This window comes from Eleutherodactylus coqui, chromosome 7 (genome assembly GCF_035609145.1).
Source record: "Eleutherodactylus coqui strain aEleCoq1 chromosome 7, aEleCoq1.hap1, whole genome shotgun sequence".
Taxonomy (NCBI): domain Eukaryota; kingdom Metazoa; phylum Chordata; class Amphibia; order Anura; family Eleutherodactylidae; genus Eleutherodactylus; species Eleutherodactylus coqui.
The window spans coordinates 20,704,130-20,723,106 of record NC_089843.1 but is presented as its reverse complement, the minus strand read 5'-3'; the positions used below and the strand labels follow the sequence as shown (position 1 = coordinate 20,723,106).

Here is an 18,977-nt window from a genome sequence, read left to right as displayed (position 1 = left end):
GTTAGCCTACGGATGAGCCCCCGTGCCAGGCTGTTAGCCTACGGATGAGCCCCCGTGCCAGGCTCCAGCCACAGCGCCACAAGGTGTTCGTATTACAATTAGGTTGCCTGTTAAGGGGTTAATCCCCACTCAGCCACTAACGTGTTGCTACAGGTAATAGGCAGAACCAGCTGACAGACTTCCTGTAACACCTCCACAGCGCCCCCCACTGCCCACTACGGCCGCGGCGGTCTGTAATGGTGGGATTACCTGCGGACAGACCAGCCGCCATCATCTCCAGCCTCACAACTACCTCACAGCCGGCGCTGGGTATGCGCATGCGCACTGACCTGCCGTTACGTTGCCCTTAAACAACATGGCGGATCACTAGGAGGCGTCTGTGTTACCTCTGCCCTCACACAACATGGCGGAACGGGCGTCAGGACCGCACCGTCACCTGTCCCGGGACCTGAAGTGAGAGGTGAACCGAGCAGCGGGTAATAACGGCCGACGGTGTGAGGAGCGGGCGGTGTGCTCCTGGGACGCCATGTTGTATATACTTATAATGTCCTCCTCTGCTTCTTCCTGCAGGTTCTCCCTTTTTGGCCCCTCGTCCGTATTTTGCGGTCCCCTTCTGTGGTGTCAGTGCTGTTAGTTCCCTTCCGTCTCCGGCTGCGTTGGTGATGAGCGCGGCCAGCGAGGTGCTGACCCCGTCAGGACCCGACGACCGGCGCCATGACCCGGCTGGAGGGAGCCGCCAACGTGGTCCTGCGAGTCCCCTGCGTTGTGGCGCTGGACCTGCTGTACCGCTGGGACGTGCAGGACTTCACGCTGCTGACCTATGACCTCTCCGTGCTGCGGGCGCCGTCCATGCGGGACGTCTACTACCTGGGTGAGCGCCGCTCTGCGCCCGGTGGGCGGTTGGTACGGGCGCAGCGGTCAGTAATACCTCTTGTCTCCCCGCAGCTCAGCTGACGTGCGCCGTGCTGCTGCTCCTCCCCCTGCGCCATCTGCTCCGCCTCTACCTGTACCTGCTGACCGCGCTGCTGCTCTACATGGCCCACCAGACCGCCAGGTGATGATGGCCGTCGTCAGGCGCCGCTGCTCTCCGCCGGATCTTCCCGCTTCACTTCTCTTCTGATTTGTATCCTCAGGGATTTCATCCGCCAGGAGATGTCGTCGCAGCTGTCGGCGTACACGGCCCGCGACTCACTGACCCGCAGCGTCAGCACGCTCACAGGTGAGGGCGCCGCAGCGTCAGCACGCTCACAGGTGAGGGCGCCACAGCATCAGCAGGCTCACAGGCGAGGGCGTCAGCAGGCTCACAGGCGAGGGCGTCAGCAGGCTCACAGGCGAGGGCGCCGCGGCGTCGGCGGGCGCTGCGGCGTCGGCAGGCTCACAGGCGAGGGCGCCACGGCATCAGAAGGCTCACAGGCGAGGGCGCCGCGGCGTCAGCAGGCTCACAGGCGAGGGCGCCGCGGCGTCAGCAGGCTCACAGGCGAGGGCGCCGCGGCGTCAGCAGGCTCACAGGCGAGGGCGCCGCGGCGTCAGCAGGCTCACAGGTGAGGGCGCCGCGGCGTCAGCAGGCTCACAGGTGAGGGCGCCGCGGCGTCAGCAGGCTCACAGGTGAGGGCGTCAGCAGGCTCACAGGTGAGGGCGTCAGCAGGCTCACAGGTGAGGGCGTCAGCAGGCTCACAGGTGAGGGCGTCAGCAGGCTCACAGGTGAGGGCGCCGCGGCGTCGGCAGGCTCACAGGCGAGGGCGCCACAGCATCAGAAGGCTCACAGGCGAGGGCGCCGCGGCGTCAGAAGGCTCACAGGCGAGGGCGCCGCGGCGTCAGAAGGCTCACAGGCGAGGGCGCCGCGGCGTCAGCAGGCTCACAGGCGAGGGCGCCGCGGCGTCAGCAGGCTCACAGGCGAGGGCGCCGCGGCGTCAGCAGGCTCACAGGCGAGGGCGCCGCGGCGTCAGCAGGCTCACAGGCGAGGGCGCCGCGGCGTCAGCAGGCTCACAGGTGAGGGCGCCGCGGCGTCAGCAGGCTCACAGGTGAGGGCGTCAGCAGGCTCACAGGTGAGGGCGCCGCGGCGTCAGCAGGCTCACAGGTGAGGGCGCCGCGGCGTCAGCAGGCTCACAGGTGAGGGCGTCAGCAGGCTCACAGGTGAGGGCGTCAGCAGGCTCACAGGTGAGGGCGTCAGCAGGCTCACAGGTGAGGGCGTCAGCAGGCTCACAGGCGAGGGCGCCGCGGCGTCGGCAGGCTCACAGGCGAGGGCGCCGCGGCGTCGGCAGGCTCACAGGCGAGGGCGCCGCGGCGTCGGCAGGCTCACAGGCGAGGGCGCCGCGGCGTCGGCAGGCTCACAGGCGAGGGCGCCGCGGCGTCGGCAGGCTCACAGGCGAGGGCGGCGTCGGCAGGCTCACAGGCGAGGGCGGCGTCGGCAGGCTCACAGGCGAGGGCGCCGCGGCGTCGGCAGGCTCACAGGCGAGGGCGCCGCGGCGTCGGCAGGCTCACAGGCGAGGGCGCCGACACACTCGCCGGGGGCTCGTTATTTTTACCCCCCCTTCCCGTCGCTCTCCGGGTCTCTTATTTCTCACAGTACCGAATAATGGACTGAAAAACTTCTAAAAAAGTTCCAAGTGGCATGAAATAGGAAAACCGCACAATCCCGCCATCTTTGTGTGGGGGGCGGGGGTTGTAAGGCGGACACGCTGCAGCAGGAATGGTAGCAATGACTTTTTCTCACCTGTGGGGGCGCTGTTGTTGCTGGACGTCCCGCAGTTTCCATAGGTAACATTTTGGAGTACAAATGACCCCTTCATCGCATTTTGTTACATTTTTTTTCTTGGAAATGGGGTGACTAAAAAAAGTGCAATTCTGATTATTTTTTTTTCTGGCAACCCTCACCATGACAGTGACCATATATGCTGTCCGGGCAGCCGCTGTCCTCTGCGCAGCGTAGTCTCTATATACGTCGTATACGCTGTCCTCTGCGCAGCGTAGTCTCTATATACGTCGTATACGCTGTCCTCTGCGCAGCGTAGTCTCTATATACGTCGTATACGCTGTCCTCTGCGCAGCGTAGTCTCTATATACGTCGTATACGCTGTCCTCTGCGCAGCGTAGTCTCTATATACGTCGTATACGCTGTCCTCTGCGCAGCGTAGTCTCTATATACGTCGTATATGCTGTCCTCTGCGCAGCGTAGTCTCTATATACGTCGTATATGCTGTCCTCTGCGCAGCGTAGTCTCTATATACGTCGTATATGCTGTCCTCTGCGCAGCGTAGTCTCTGTACGTCGTATATGCTGTACTCTGCGCACCGTAGTCTCTGTACGTCGTATATGCTGTCCTCTGCGCAGCGTAGTCTCTGTACGTCGTATATGCTGTCCTCTGCGCAGCGTAGTCTCTATATACGTCGTATATGCTGTCCTCTGCGCAGCGTAGTCTCTATATACGTCGTATATGCTGTCCTCTGCGCAGCGTAGTCTCTATATACGTCGTATATGCTGTCCTCTGCGCAGCGTAGTCTCTATATACGTCGTATATGCTGTCCTCTGCGCAGCGTAGTCTCTATATACGTCGTATATGCTGTCCTCTGCGCAGCGTAGTCTCTATATACGTCGTATATGCTGTCCTCTGCGCAGCGTAGTCTCTATATACGTCGTATATGCTGTCCTCTGCGCAGCGTAGTCTCTATATACGTCGTATATGCTGTCCTCTGCGCAGCGTAGTCTCTATATACGTCGTATATGCTGTCCTCTGCGCAGCGTAGTCTCTGTACGTCGTATATGCTGTCCTCTGCGCAGCGTAGTCTCTGTACGTCGTATATGCTGTCCTCTGCGCAGCGTAGTCTCTATACGTCGTATATGCTGTCCTCTGCGCACCGTAGTCTCTGTACGGTGTATATGCTGTCCTCTGCGCACCGTAGTCTCTGTACGTCGTGTATGCTGTCCTCTGCGCAGCGTAGTCTCTATATACGTTGTATATGCTGTCCTCTGCGCAGCGTAGTCTCTATACGTTGTATATGCTGTCCTCTGCGCAGCGTAGTCTCTATATACGTTGTATATGCTGTCCTCTGCGCACCGTAGTCTCTGTACGTCGTATATGCTGTCCTCTGCGCAGCGTAGTCTCTGTACGTCGTATATGCTGTCCTCTGCGCAGCGTAGTCTCTGTACGTCGTATATGCTGTCCTCTGCGCACCGTAGTCTCTGTACGTCGTATATGCTGTCCTCTGCGCACCGTAGTCTCTGTACGTCGTATATGCTGTCCTCTGCGCACCGTAGTCTCTGTACGTCGTATATGCTGTCCTCTGCGCACCGTAGTCTCTGTACGTCGTATATGCTGTCCTCTGCGCACCGTAGTCTCTGTACGTCGTATATGCTGTCCTCTGCGCACCGTAGTCTCTGTACGTCGTATATGCTGTCCTCTGCGCACCGTAGTCTCTGTACGTCGTATATGCTGTCCTCTGCGCACCGTAGTCTCTGTACGTCGTATATGCTGTCCTCTGCGCACCGTAGTCTCTGTACGTCGTATATGCTGTCCTCTGCGCACCGTAGTCTCTGTACGTCGTATATGCTGTCCTCTGCGCACCGTAGTCTCTGTACGTCGTATATGCTGTCCTCTGCGCACCGTAGTCTCTGTACGTCGTATATGCTGTCCTCTGCGCACCGTAGTCTCTGTACGTCGTATATGCTGTCCTCTGCGCACCGTAGTCTCTGTACGTCGTATATGCTGTCCTCTGCGCACCGTAGTCTCTGTACGTCGTATATGCTGTCCTCTGCGCACCGTAGTCTCTGTACGTCGTATATGCTGTCCTCTGCGCACCGTAGTCTCTGTACGTCGTATATGCTGTCCTCTGCGCACCGTAGTCTCTGTACGTCGTATATGCTGTCCTCTGCGCACCGTAGTCTCTGTACGTCGTATATGCTGTCCTCTGCGCACCGTAGTCTCTGTACGTCGTATATGCTGTCCTCTGCGCACCGTAGTTTTTATATACGTCGTATATGCTGTCCTCTGCGCAGCGTAGTCTCTATATACGTCGTATATGCTGTCCTCTGTGCAGCGTAGTCTCTGTACGTCGTATATGCTGTCCTCTGCGCAGCGTAGTCTCTGTACGTCGTATATGCTGTCCTCTGCGCAGCGTAGTCTCTGTACGTCGTATATGCTGTCCTCTGCGCAGCGTAGTCTCTGTACGTCGTATATGCTGTCCTCTGCGCAGCGTAGTTTTTATATACGTCGTATATGCTGTCCTCTGCGCAGCGTAGTCTCTATATACGTCGTATATGCTGTCCTCTGCGCAGCGTAGTCTCTGTACGTCGTATATGCTGTCCTCTGCGCAGCGTAGTCTCTGTACGTCGTATATGCTGTCCTCTGCGCAGCGTAGTCTCTATATACGTTGTATATGCTGTCCTCTGCGCAGCGTAGTCTCTATATACGTCGTATATGCTGTCCTCTGCGCAGCGTAGTCTCTGTACGTCGTATATGCTGTCCTCTGCGCAGCGTAGTCTCTGTACGTCGTATATGCTGTCCTCTGCGCAGCGTAGTCTCTGTACGGTGTATATGCTGTCCTCTGCGCAGCGTAGTCTCTATATACGTTGTATATGCTGTCCTCTGCGCAGCGTAGTCTCTATATACGTTGTATATGCTGTCCTCTGCGCAGCGTAGTCTCTGTACGTTGTATATGCTGTCCTCTGCGCAGCGTAGTCTCTATATACGTTGTATATGCTGTCCTCTGCGCACCGTAGTCTCTGTACGTCGTATATGCTGTCCTCTGCGCAGCGTAGTCTCTATATACGTCGTATATGCTGTCCTCTGCGCAGCGTAGTCTCTGTACGTCGTATATGCTGTCCTCTGCGCAGCGTAGTCTCTGTACGTCGTATATGCTGTCCTCTGCGCACCGTAGTCTCTATACGTCGTATATGCTGTCCTCTGCGCACCGTAGTCTCTGTACGTTGTATATGCTGTCCTCTGCGCACCGTAGTCTCTATATACGTCGTATATGCTGTCCTCTGCGCAGCGTAGTCTCTGTACGTCGTATATGCTGTCCTCTGCGCACCGTAGTCTCTGTACGGTGTATATGCTGTCCTCTGCCCACCGTAGTCTCTGTACGTCGTGTATGCTGTCCTCTGCGCAGCGTAGTCTCTATACGTTGTGTATGCTGTCCTCTGCGCAGCGTAGTCTCTATACGTTGTATATGCTGTCCTCTGCGCAGCGTAGTCTCTATACGTCGTATATGCTGTCCTCTGCGCAGCGTAGTCTCTATACGTCGTATATGCTGTCCTCTGCGCACCGTAGTCTCTGTACGTCGTATATGCTGTCCTCTGCGCACCGTAGTCTCTGTACGTCGTATATGCTGTCCTCTGCGCACCGTAGTCTCTGTACGTCGTATATGCTGTCCTCTGCGCACCGTAGTCTCTGTACGTCGTATATGCTGTCCTCTGCGCACCGTAGTCTCTGTACGTCGTATATGCTGTCCTCTGCGCACCGTAGTCTCTGTACGTCGTATATGCTGTCCTCTGCGCACCGTAGTCTCTGTACGTCGTATATGCTGTCCTCTGCGCACCGTAGTCTCTGTACGTCGTATATGCTGTCCTCTGCGCACCGTAGTCTCTGTACGTCGTATATGCTGTCCTCTGCGCACCGTAGTCTCTGTACGTCGTATATGCTGTCCTCTGCGCAGCGTAGTCTCTGTACGGTGTATATGCTGTCCTCTGCGCAGCGTAGTCTCTGTACGTCGTATATGCTGTCCTCTGCGCAGCGTAGTTTTTATATACGTCGTATATGCTGTCCTCTGCGCAGCGTAGTCTCTATATACGTTGTATATGCTGTCCTCTGCGCAGCGTAGTCTCTGTACGTCGTATATGCTGTCCTCTGCGCAGCGTAGTCTCTGTACGTCGTATATGCTGTCCTCTGCGCAGCGTAGTCTCTGTACGGTGTATATGCTGTCCTCTGCGCAGCGTAGTCTCTGTACGTCGTATATGCTGTCCTCTGCGCAGCGTAGTCTTTATATACGTCGTATATGCTGTCCTCTGCGCAGCGTAGTCTCTATATACGTCGTATATGCTGTCCTCTGCGCAGAGTAGTCTCTATACGTTGTATATGCTGTCCTCTGCGCAGCGTAGTCTCTATACGTCGTATATGCTGTCCTCTGCGCAGCGTAGTCTCTGTACGTCGTATATGCTGTCCTCTGCGCAGCGTAGTCTCTGTACGTCGTATATGCTGTCCTCTGCGCAGCGTAGTCTCTGTACGTCGTATATGCTGTCCTCTGCGCAGCGTAGTCTCTGTACGTCGTATATGCTGTCCTCTGCGCAGCGTAGTCTCTGTACGTCGTATATGCTGTCCTCTGCGCACCGTAGTCTCTGTACGTCGTATATGCTGTCCTCTGCGCAGCGTAGTCTCTGTACGTCGTATATGCTGTCCTCTGTGCAGCGTAGTCTCTGTACGTCGTATATGCTGTCCTCTGCGCGGCGTAGTCTCTATATACGTCGTATATGCTGTCCTCTGTGCGGCGTAGTCTCTGTACGTCGTATATGCTGTCCTCTGCGCACCGTAGTCTCTGTACGTTGTATATGCTGTACTCTGCGCACCGTAGTCTCTGTACGTCGTATATGCTGTCCTCTGCGCAGCGTAGTCTCTGTACGTCGTATATGCTGTCCTCTGCGCAGCGTAGTCTCTGTACGGTGTATATGCTGTCCTCTGCGCAGCGTAGTCTCTGTACGTCGTATATGCTGTCCTCTGCGCAGCGTAGTCTCTGTACGTCGTATATGCTGTCCTCTGCGCAGCGTAGTCTCTGTACGTCGTATATGCTGTCCTCTGCGCAGCGTAGTCTCTATATACGTCGTATATGCTGTCCTCTGCGCACCGTAGTCTCTGTACGTCGTATATGCTGTCCTCTGCGCAGCGTAGTCTCTATATACGTCGTATATGCTGTCCTCTGCGCAGAGTAGTCTCTATACGTTGTATATGCTGTCCTCTGCGCAGCGTAGTCTCTATACGTCGTATATGCTGTCCTCTGCGCAGCGTAGTCTCTGTACGTCGTATATGCTGTCCTCTGCGCAGCGTAGTCTCTGTACGTCGTATATGCTGTCCTCTGCGCAGCGTAGTCTCTGTACGTCGTATATGCTGTCCTCTGCGCAGCGTAGTCTCTGTACGTCGTATATGCTGTCCTCTGCGCAGCGTAGTCTCTGTACGTCGTATATGCTGTCCTCTGCGCAGCGTAGTCTCTGTACGTCGTATATGCTGTCCTCTGCGCAGCGTAGTCTCTGTACGTCGTATATGCTGTACTCTGCGCACCGTAGTCTCTGTACGTCGTATATGCTGTACTCTGCGCACCGTAGTCTCTGTACGTCGTATATGCTGTCCTCTGCGCACCGTAGTCTCTGTACGTCGTATATGCTGTCCTCTGCGCACCGTAGTCTCTGTACGTCGTATATGCTGTCCTCTGTGCAGCGTAGTCTCTGTACGTCGTATATGCTGTCCTCTGCGCACCGTAGTCTCTGTACGTCGTATATGCTGTCCTCTGCGCGGCGTAGTCTCTATATACGTCGTATATGCTGTCCTCTGTGCGGCGTAGTCTCTGTACGTCGTATATGCTGTCCTCTGCGCACCGTAGTCTCTGTACGTTGTATATGCTGTACTCTGCGCACCGTAGTCTCTGTACGTCGTATATGCTGTCCTCTGCGCAGCGTAGTCTCTGTACGTCGTATATGCTGTCCTCTGCGCACCGTAGTCTCTGTACGTTGTATATGCTGTACTCTGCGCACCGTAGTCTCTGTACGTCGTATATGCTGTCCTCTGCGCACCGTAGTCTCTGCACGTTGTATATGCCGTCCGCAGAGTACAGAATGTTTTTTTCAGATGACGGTGTGCGTGTGATACGCGGTTGTGCGCAGGGCGCTCGCAGACATACGCGGTCTCTGCCGGCACACCCGATGCTTATAAGTTGGATTAGCGTTGCAGTAAGACCCCCGCCTCTGCGCCCGCCAGCAGGACCCCTCAGGCTACGTCCGCACGCCTGGGGTTTCCATCGGCCTCTTTCACATGAGCGATGTTTCGTAGCCCGTGCGGACGCAGCCGTACATCAATGGATAAATAAGAGTTAGGGTTTTTTAAGAGGGGTCAGGAAAACGAAAATGGGGAAAAAAGAGCCGCGTCCTTAATGGATTAAAGGGTTTACAGCCACGATCAGCCTGACTGCGGCTGTGATGGGCTGCTGCCGGCTGTGATGGGCCGCTGCCGGCTGTGATGGGCCGCTGCCGGCTGTGATGGGCCGCTGCCGGCTGTGATGGGCCGCTGCCGGCTGTGATGGGCCGCTGCCGGCTGTGATGGGCCGCTGCCGGCTGTGATGGGCCGCTGCCGGCTGTCCCAGACGGCCGACACCGGCCTTGTATGGACTGGGATAGATCCCTGATTCTGCTCCACACAAACCCCGAACCTGCATGATGTAACCGTGGGTCATGGAGCATTAAGGGGTACGAGATCGCCACCAGATGGCAACCCTGGCGCTGCCCCTGTGAGGTCCTGCCGACTGTTGCCTGAGGCGGCGCTCTCATTATCTTGTGTCTTCCGGAGGTGACTGCTATGGTTGCTCTGCAGGGCTGGTGATGGTGGCGACGCTCTGCTCCATACTGATGAGGACGCGCCAGGTGTGGCTCTTCTCGGCCCCCCTCCTGCCCCTGCTTGCCCGTCTGGCGGGGCTGCCCCTGCAGGCTCTCCCTCTCCTCTGCACACTGTCCATCGCCCCGTCGCTACTGGTGATGACCTACACGGCGCTGACCAGTCTTAGCGGACTCTTGCGCCTCTTCAGGGCGGCCTGCGGGGAGATGTGTCAGGTAGGGCGATGGGTTGTGGGCGTTCTTTGTACATGGTGTCCCGTGCTGGTGCTGACGCCCTCTCCTGGTTACGGCAGGTAACTGATTTCTCTCGGCTGCTGGTGGTCGGGATGTCGCTGTGGTCGCAGATCGCCGTCCCGCTGCTCTTCCTGGTCTTCTGGTTGGTCGTGTTTGTCCTTCACATAGTCAGCACCTTGACCTCTAGGCCCGGGGCCCTGGAGCAGCAGGGGCCCCTCTTCATCTTCCTTAACAGGTAATTGTGTTCACAATGTTGGCCCCCTGTACTTTAGATTTTGGGGTCCCAGTATCTGTACCCCTGTGTGTTCTTCTCTGCAGTGTGGCGGAGTGCTGCGGGACGCCCTACTGTCTACTAGGACTTACCTTCACCGTCTCCTACCTGGCGCTGGGCATGCTGAATCTATGCAAGTTCTACTTACAGGGGTACACCGCCCTGCAGAACGGCAACGTCATGCACCGGTGAGTGTGTGCTGCATGGGCAGGGCGGTAATGTACGGAGTGCCCACATGGGGGAGCAATGGGTGTGGGTGGTGGGGGGTACAGGGGTACACTGCCCTACAGAACGGCAATGTCATGCATCGGTGAGTGTGTGCTGTAAGGACAGGGCGGCAATGTACGGGGTGCCCACATGGGGGAGCAATGGGTGTGGGTGGTGGGGGGTACAGGGGTACACTGCCCTACAGAACGGCAACGTCATGCATCGGTGAGTGTGTGCGGCATGGACAGGACGGCAATGTATGGGGTGCCCACATGGGGGAGCAATGGGTGTGGGTGGTGGGGGGGGCGTATACCACCCTGCAGAACGGCAACGTCATGCACCGGTGAGTGTGTGCTGCATGGGCAGGGCGGTAATGTACGGAGTGCCCACATGGGGGAGCAATATGTGTGGGTGGTGGGGGGTACAGGGGTACACCACCCTGAAGAACGGCAACGTCATGCATCGGTGAGTGTGCTGCATGGACAGGACGGCAATGTACGGAGTGCCCACATGGGGGAGCAATGGGTGTGGGTGGTGGGGGGGTACAGGGGTACACCGCCCTGCAGAACGGCAACGTCATGCATCGGTGAGTGTGTGCTGCATGGACGGGGCGGGAATGTACGGGGTGCCCACATGGTGGAGCAACGGGTGTGGGTGGTGGTGGGGTACAGGGGTACACCGCCCTGCAGAACGGCAACGTCATGCATCGGTGAGTGTGTGCTGCATGGACAGGACGGCAATGTATGGGGTGCCCACATGGGGGAGCAATGGGTGTGGGTGGTGGGGTACAGGGGTACACTGCCCTACAGAACGGCAACGTCGTGCACCTGTGAGTGTGTGCTGCATGGACAGGACGGCAATGTACGGGGTGCCCACATGGGGGAGCAATGGGTGTGGGTGGTGCGGGGGTACAGGGGTACACCGCCCTGCAGAATGGCAACGTCATGCACCGGTGAGTGTGTGCTGCAAGGACAGGACGGCAATGTATGGGGTGCCCACATGGGGGAGCAATGGGTGTGGGTGGTGGGGGGTACAGGGGTACACCACCCTGAAGAACGGCAACGTCATGCATCGGTGAGTGTGTGCTGCATGGACAGGACGGCAATGTATGGGGTGCCCACATGGGGGAGCAATGGGTGTGGGTGGTGGGGTACAGGGGTACACTGCCCTACAGAACGGCAACGTCGTGCACCTGTGAGTGTGTGCTGCATGGACAGGACGGCAATGTACGGGGTGCCCACATGGGGGAGCAATGGGTGTGGGTGGTGCGGGGGTACAGGGGTACACCGCCCTGCAGAATGGCAACGTCATGCACCGGTGAGTGTGTGCTGCAAGGACAGGACGGCAATGTATGGGGTGCCCACATGGGGGAGCAATGGGTGTGGGTGGTGGGGGGTACAGGGGTACACCACCCTGAAGAACGGCAACGTCATGCATCGGTGAGTGTGTGCTGCATGGACAGGACGGCAATGTACGGGGTGCCCACATGGGGGAGCAATGGGTGTGGGTGGTGGTGGGGTACAGGGGTACACTGCCCTACAGAACGGCAACGTCGTGCACCTGTGAGTGTGTGCTGCATGGACGGGGCGGGAATGTACGGGGTGCCCACACGGGGGTATTAATCTACTGTATATCTGTATTACGGGATAGCGGGGTATTAACGTGCTGTGTGAGTAACGGGGTATTAACCTGCTGTCTGTCTGGCAGGGGAGTAACAGAGGGAGTAACATTAATGCTCCTGGCCCTACAGACCGGCCTCCTGGACCTCCATGTCCTGCAGCGGACCTTCCTCCTCAGTATCATCCTCTTCATTGTGGTCACCTCCACCCTGCAGTCCATGGTGGAGATCTCGGACCCCATCGTGTTGGCGCTGGCGGCCACCGGTAACAGGTACGATGGGGATGGGGTGTAACATGTAGACCCTTGTCTTGCTGAGTCTTGTAGTCCTCCAGGATATGCTCTGTTCCTCAGGAGTCCCTGGAAGCACCTCCGGGGGGTCAGCATGTGCCTCTTCCTCTTCATCTTCCCGTCCTTCATGGCCTACAAGCTCTCACACTTCTTCGACATGGACTTCTGGCTGCTGATCATGGTGTCCAGCTGCCTCCTCACATCCCTGCAGGTGAGCGCTCCTTACCTCCCTCACGTGTAGGCGGGGCCAGCGGAGCAGTGGGAGGGGCCGGGTCTGCGGTACATTTCAGCAGAGGACTGTCCCTTCTCCTCAGGTCCTCGGCACGTTCTTCATCTATTCCCTGTTCATGGTGGAGCTCTTCCAGGATGGCGGGGTGGAGCGCATGGATGAGATCATTTACGGCGTGAATGCTGTGAGCCGCGTGCTGGAGTTCCTGGTCGCGCTGTGTGTGGTGGCTTACGGCACGTGGGAGTCCATGTTTGGCGAGTGGAGTTGGATCGGCGTCTCCGTTATCATCGTTCACTCGTACGTCAACGTCTGGCTGAGAGCTCAGTCCGGCTGGAGCAGCTTCCTGCTCAGGAGAGAGGCGGCTCACAAGATTGGCGCTTTACCCCGCGCCTCGGAGGAGCAGCTGCGCGCCCACAACGATCTCTGCTCCATCTGTTTCCAGGTAAGTCTGCTATGTGGGATATTCTCTCTAGTCCCTGCTAGAGCTGCATCCATCTCTCCCCTCCCCCCACCCCTCTCCCCCAGCACACTCGGAGGAGAAGGCAGTTACTCGAGATGAGCGAGGCTCGCACGAGTAACTCACCTCACCGAGCGCGCTCGCTCATCTCTAATAGTAACATGAACATTGTTGGTTAGAGATGTTATCTTGTGTTCCTACGTCCGTGAGGTCTGTACACTGATGCTTGCGGGCCCTCGGGGGCCGCCTGTCCTATGCCCGTGAGCCCTATACACTGATGCTTGCGGGCCCTCGGGGCCACCTGTAGTACTTCTATGAGGTCTGTACACTGATGCTTGCGGGCCCTCGGGGGCCGCCTGTCCTATGCCCGTGAGCCCTATACACTGATGCTTGCGGGCCCTCGGGGGCTGCCTGTCCTACGTCCGTGAGCCCTATGCACTGATGCTTGCGGGCCCTCTGGGGCCTCCTGTCCTATGTCCGTACATTGATGCTTGTGGGCCCTCGGGGGCCTCCTGTAGTACGTCTATGAGGTCTGTACATTGACGCTTGCAGGCCCTCGGGGGCCGCCTGTCCTATGTCCGTACATTGATGCTTGTGGGCCCTCGGGGGCCACCTGTAGTACGTCTATGAGGTCTGTACATTGACGCTTGCGGGCCCTCGGGGGCCACCTGTTTTAAGTCTCTGAGGTCTGTGCACTGAGTCTGACTCCTTCTCTCCATCCCCGCAGGAGATGTCCGCTGCTGTGCTCACCTCCTGCAGCCATTTCTTCCATCCGGACTGTCTGAGGAAGTGGCTGTATATACAGGACACCTGCCCGCTGTGCCACCATCCCGTGAAACCCTCCTCTACCCCTGAGCCACAAGCTGCAGAATCCTGGGAAGAGGCGTGGTCAGAAGAGGAGACAAGTGAAGAGGCGGAGCCAGCAGGAGGGGAGGCGGAGCCAGCGGAAGAAGAGCCAGGGCCAGCGGGAGGGGAAGGAAGGGCTGCAGAGGTGGGAATGGGTTCTGGAATTGTCAATGTATGACTAGCAACTTGCAGAAGAGCCGCATTACAAGATACACAGGGACCGATCCTCAATGGCGCCTTCGTAAACTGACCGTGACACGGCGGACATTGGCCCTGATTGCAGTATAAGGAATAGCGGGGGAGGATGGGGGTTATCTCCTGCTCTGCTCCTCCGACACGGAGCACTGGCCGATGGATGCTCTTATAGGGAGCCAGAAACTGATAATCGCTGATCCTCAGGTTTTATACTCCAGTCGCCTCCAGAGCTGCAGTTACAGTCCTACAGCCAGAGCTGCTCTTATTCTGTCATATGCTTTATACTTCCGTCACCTCCAGAGCTGCGTTCACAATTCTGCTGCATTCCTGTTAGCTGCAGAATCCGTCGGTACAAGGTCATACTGGGAGGTGCAGCTTCATCTGGATCTGTCAATACAATGTGATGGGTGTACGATGTCCCTCCGCCCCGGGTTATTATAGCGGGTCGGGATCTGTTGCGCAGGGTTTTACCCCTTGAAGCCAGAACTGTTGATGCGCGGGGTGTCCTGTCATGTGGACGGTTGCCATGCTGCAGTTACCGGGGTGACCGGTGTAGGGAGGTGTGGCACATGGGGGGGGTTGAGGCACTGCCGCGAGCGCCTGGAATCCGTGCGGATGTTTATAAGATTTAATGACACTTTCTACAATAAAACCTTTTATTTTCTGGCTCCAGACTGGAACTTTCCCCCCGCTTACTGCCTCACGTGTCGTCTATCTCCAGCAGAGAGTGCTGTTCTCAGTAAGTACAGAGCAGAGTATTACTGCTAGGTGACCACTGGAGGGCAGCGCTGCTACATGACTGCTAATCACATAGACCTGCACTTCTATAAGGCACTAGGACCGTGATGGCGAACATATGACATGCGTGTCAGCGCTGACACGCGGCCACTGTCGTCCGGTGATCCTGGCGCACACCCTGATGTCAGTGTGCAGCTGGGATGCTCCTCCCCCGACGTCTCCTACTACTTGGTTCCGTGAGAGCTTCCAGGGTAGGAGGCGTCCGGCAGCACACTGACGCCACAGTGTGCATCGGGGATCATCGCTGCTAGCGGCGCGCCAGGCAGAGGAAGAGCGGAGCTTAACGAGCTGAAGGGGGTAAGTATATGGGTCTCGTGGGGGGGTGGGGGTTCACTGTCACTGCTGGGGGGCCCTGTCGCTGCGCGGGCAGCCGCTGTCACTGTGGGGGGCACTGTCGCTGCAGGGGGGCCGCTCTGGGGGGCACTGTCGCAGGGGGGCCTCTGTCACTTTGGGGGGCACCGTCGCTGCAGGGGGGCCTCTGTGGGGGGCACTGTCGCTGCAGGGGGGCCTCTGTGGGGGGCACTGTCGCTGCAGGGGGGCCGCTGTCACTGTGGGGGGGCTCATCATTACTGAGATAAGTGAGGGGGGAGGCGAGGGCCTGTGCTATGGGTGTTTTGGGTTTATTAAATAGTTATATATTACAATTATACATTTTTGTTATTTAAACTATAAATATTGCGAATTTGTTTTTTTTCTCGAAGTGACCCACCACCCGAGTTATGCTCATTTTTTGGTGAATTTTGACACTCCGAGCTCAAAAGGTTGCCCATCACTGCCCTAGGACCCAGCGAGGAGCCTGCAGCCGATACTGGACAGGGAGAAGCGGGTTATAACACACGGGGCTGTAATACCCACTACCATCGGGCACTCGGTCAGACTCGCCCATTATAGGGGGATGAGTCACAAACCATCCGCACTCCGGCTGTAGAGGGTATTTAATCCACTTTCAGAAAAGACAAATCCATCACTTTTTGCCGCAATCTTCCTGCTTCTCTGTACCTTTTGCCCATCTGTCAGCCGGGTGTTGTATTCGCTTATTAAACAGTCTTTTAGGCTGAGCTGCGAGACATGAGCGCCCCCTGTCTGCACCTCGTCATACGATGTGAACCTTCATCCTCTTGGGGCTTCTTTCAGGGGACCCAACAGGGGACGGTCCGAGGGGGCAGGTCAGGACTAGAGGGAGGAGGCTGTAACTCCTCAACACTAAGTTGTTTCGGGGCCATCTCCCATAAACCCTGAGTCCCAGGTCTGCCGTGCATTATACCATAGGCGGAGCCGTGGCTGATTAGCAGATAACTCGCCACACAAAGCCCCCTGTGCCCTCAATGTTGTGGACGGGCGTCCGGCTCCTTCATGGCTGGCACTAGTGTGAACTTCTCTACATCCTTCTGTGTGACCCGTTCTCCCGACTGCACCAAGCCGTCTATAAAGATGGGCAGCAGCTCTGGCCTCAGACCACGAGCTTCCCCCCCCCCCCCCCAGAACGCAGCAGGGACTTGTGTCCTACCTCAGCGGTCGGTGCAGGCAACATTAAGAGCCCTGGAGAGCTGGGGGATAAAAGTGGAACAAACTCTGAGTCTGTGCTGTCTGTATTGAGCCCTGGAGAGCTGTACAACTGCTAGCATGCAGTTACCAGATTTACCACTAGAGGGCGATGCTGCACTACATATACGGCTAACAGGCACCCTCCATATTCCTCACTAGAGGGCAGCACTGCACTGTAGTAATAACAGTCTAGTCTATAGAACCAATGTGTTCTGCAGCACCTTACACATCAGAGGGGACACGGGCAGAGAATTGTATGCGGCGTTACCCTGCGGCGCTCACAGCCCGCTTTTTACAGTATTTAGAGTGGCGTCTGAAACCTAAAACGTTCCCATTGATTTCAATGAGATCTTGAAGACCAGTGTTCAAACGCGGCGGTTTCAACGGCGAGATTTTCGAGCGCTGTCTGACCGATTTTCGTGCTTTTTAGTTTCAAAAAGTTTTTTTTATTGAGACGGCAAACTCTGGGACAAGTTACTCTTAAGCAGCTGTTCTCCCCTGGCAGGGGGCGATCTATCCATAAATGCTAACATCGCTACCTTTACATCATCAAACCTATTCTGTCATTTCTTACCAATTTATGAAACGGGCAACTTTAAGGTTAAACTTAGATAATGACACAAAAGCCAACGTCGGTCCTTCTGCTTCTGGATCAACATTCTCCATAAGCTTGCGGAGGAGTATTATAGTCCTATACATGGACCAGGGGATAGGTCGTCCTGGAATATCTTATCTGCCCGATGCGGGGGCCCCGCCCCTCCATACCTGTCCAATATGGCTGACCGTATGGCGTATGCTCTTTCATACAGAGCTATGAGTGGCATTCTGTTCAAAACTTCCTGGAAGGATACATGGGCTTCTTTCCATCTAGCTGCGATGTGAGTTCTAGTCGCCATGCCGGTTTTGTCTATGTACCTGGTATTCAACTTTCGGCGGGTGATCTAATAGAAACACCATTGGGGATTTTTGGAATGGACCAATGAATAGTTGATGTAATAGCCTATAGACCTCAGACCAAAGCCGGGACACCTCTGGGCACGTCCGCCAGATAGGAAACTGGGATCCAATCTCTGAACAACCCCTGAAACATAAGGGCGACGAGGAGGGATAGAATGGTTTATTCTGGCGGGCACCATATATCTACCGTGTAGAATCTTTCTGGAGGTTTCCATGAGGGTCACCTGCTGGCTGCCCTTTAGACAGTTTTGCAGCTTTGGTGCCATCTGTCCCCCAACAGGTTAATTTGTGAATCTGTCTTGTATCTCATCATACAAGGGAGTTCACCCTCTACCATTGGGTTATTATACTATAGAGCAGAGAGGGCTCCCCTCCTCAGGGGTCGTGTAAGCAGAGCCGTCCGAACATTGTCGTATTTGGGTGGTTTCAATGAACTTGGGGGGGGGTTGGCTGTAAATTGCGCTAATGTTAATAATTGGGATCCAGTTATAAAAGGACAAAGGTTTAATATTTAAGTTAGGGATGGATAGACCCCCCCCCCCCCCCCCCCTGCTCCCCTCACATCACCCCCTTCCTCTGTGGTAATGCATTGTAGTATTTCTGATTCTAGGGCATTTAGAGGCCCAGATGAAATTGAAAGTAAGTTGCTGAAAGTTTGCCCAAACTATACGGGGAATTGGAACAGGCAGCGTCTGAGCGGGGAGTAAATTCATCTTAATGGCATGCATTCTTCCCACCCAAGATAGGAATGGGTCGTCCCATTTAACTAGCTCTGAACAGAGTGTCTTATCAAGGGGGGATAGTTCCACTTGTATAGGGATGACAGAGAAGTCAAATTGATGCCTAGATATGAAATATAATGGAAAGCCAAGGCTCCAAGCCAATTAGTTTTATCAAGGGGGGAGGGGAGTTTAAAAAGGCTGTACCCCATTTATCAGGATTCCCTCTAAGTCCTGTGAGAGTCGCCAATTCATCAAGAAGTGCCATTAAGTTGGGTAGGGATGTCAACAGTTGGGTAATGTACATGTAAATCATCTGCCAATGGGCTCCGGTTATAATCAGTTCCTCCTACGCTCACTCCTCTTATATTGGGATTTTGTCGGATTGCTAATGTGAATAATGCTGGACAGACAGGACATCCTTGTTGGCTGCCCGTCTGATCGATACCTTATTAGAGGGGAGTTTTGGGAGAGTAGAGGTATTCGAGTATAAGGACCCCCAAACCCCATTTGTTGCTCTGAGGGCAGGAGTGAACGCTTTCCCCACAGCCAAGGCCAGAAGTGTTAGAGAAGTGTCTGGTCAATAAGATTTAGAACTCTTCTTATATTTTCTGGGTCTTGTCTAGAAGGGATGAACCCCACCCCATCTTTATGAATGAGACCTGGAAGAAGCTGATTAAGGCGGGCCGCCACAATGGATGTGAGAATGTTGCAGTCCACATTCAGTGATGGGACGGGCCTGGAGCTTTTAGGAGAAGGGGATCGTTATTAGCCTGGGAAATGACAGTAAATTGGACTAAAAACATTCCTGGGGCGCGGTGCCCCCTTCAGGCTGGAGCAGGATGTCCTTATATGTTTTATAGCCGCCCGGGGCCTTCCCTAATTTCAGATTATCGCTAGCCTCGGCTACTTCCTCAGAAGTAATATCCGTGTTCAGAGATGATTTTTGAGCTTGCGAAAGGGCAGATAGTGGGAGGGATTCCAGGAAATGATGCCCCGGATTCTCTACATGAGCTAAATATTATA

At 56.0% G+C, this 18,977-nt stretch overlaps 1 protein-coding gene across 2 annotated transcripts; it reads left to right on the top strand.

Moving 5' to 3' along the window:
• The first annotated feature begins 346 nt into the window (after nt 1-346).
• On the top strand, nt 347-14,604 carry LOC136572385 (RING finger protein 145-like). Of its 2 annotated transcripts, none has more exons than XM_066572912.1 (11): nt 347-460; nt 571-871; nt 946-1,054; nt 1,134-1,219; nt 9,566-9,801; nt 9,879-10,054; nt 10,138-10,278; nt 12,005-12,187; nt 12,269-12,416; nt 12,520-12,876; nt 13,619-14,604. In XM_066572912.1, exons 2-11 carry the CDS (start codon nt 715-717, stop codon nt 13,913-13,915), a joined length of 1,890 nt encoding a protein of 629 aa, XP_066429009.1. In that variant the 5' UTR covers nt 347-460; nt 571-714; the 3' UTR covers nt 13,916-14,604. The 2 variants fall into 2 exon arrangements, with proteins under 2 accessions (XP_066429009.1, XP_066429008.1); XM_066572911.1 differs by having other exon boundaries at nt 347-476.
• The last annotated feature ends 4,373 nt before the right edge of the window (nt 14,605-18,977 follow it).

Bases quoted from the DNA above. Each gene is read 5' to 3' on its own strand.
- LOC136572385 (XM_066572912.1), top strand. From the start codon at position 715: ATGACCCGGCTGGAGGGAGCCGCCAACGTGGTCCTGCGAGTCCCCTGC. The intron at 872-945 runs GTGAGCGCCGCT...GTCTCCCCGCAG, and splicing joins GCGGGACGTCTACTACCTGG to CTCAGCTGACGTGCGCCGTG. The intron at 9,802-9,878 runs GTAGGGCGATGG...TGGTTACGGCAG, and splicing joins CCTGCGGGGAGATGTGTCAG to GTAACTGATTTCTCTCGGCT.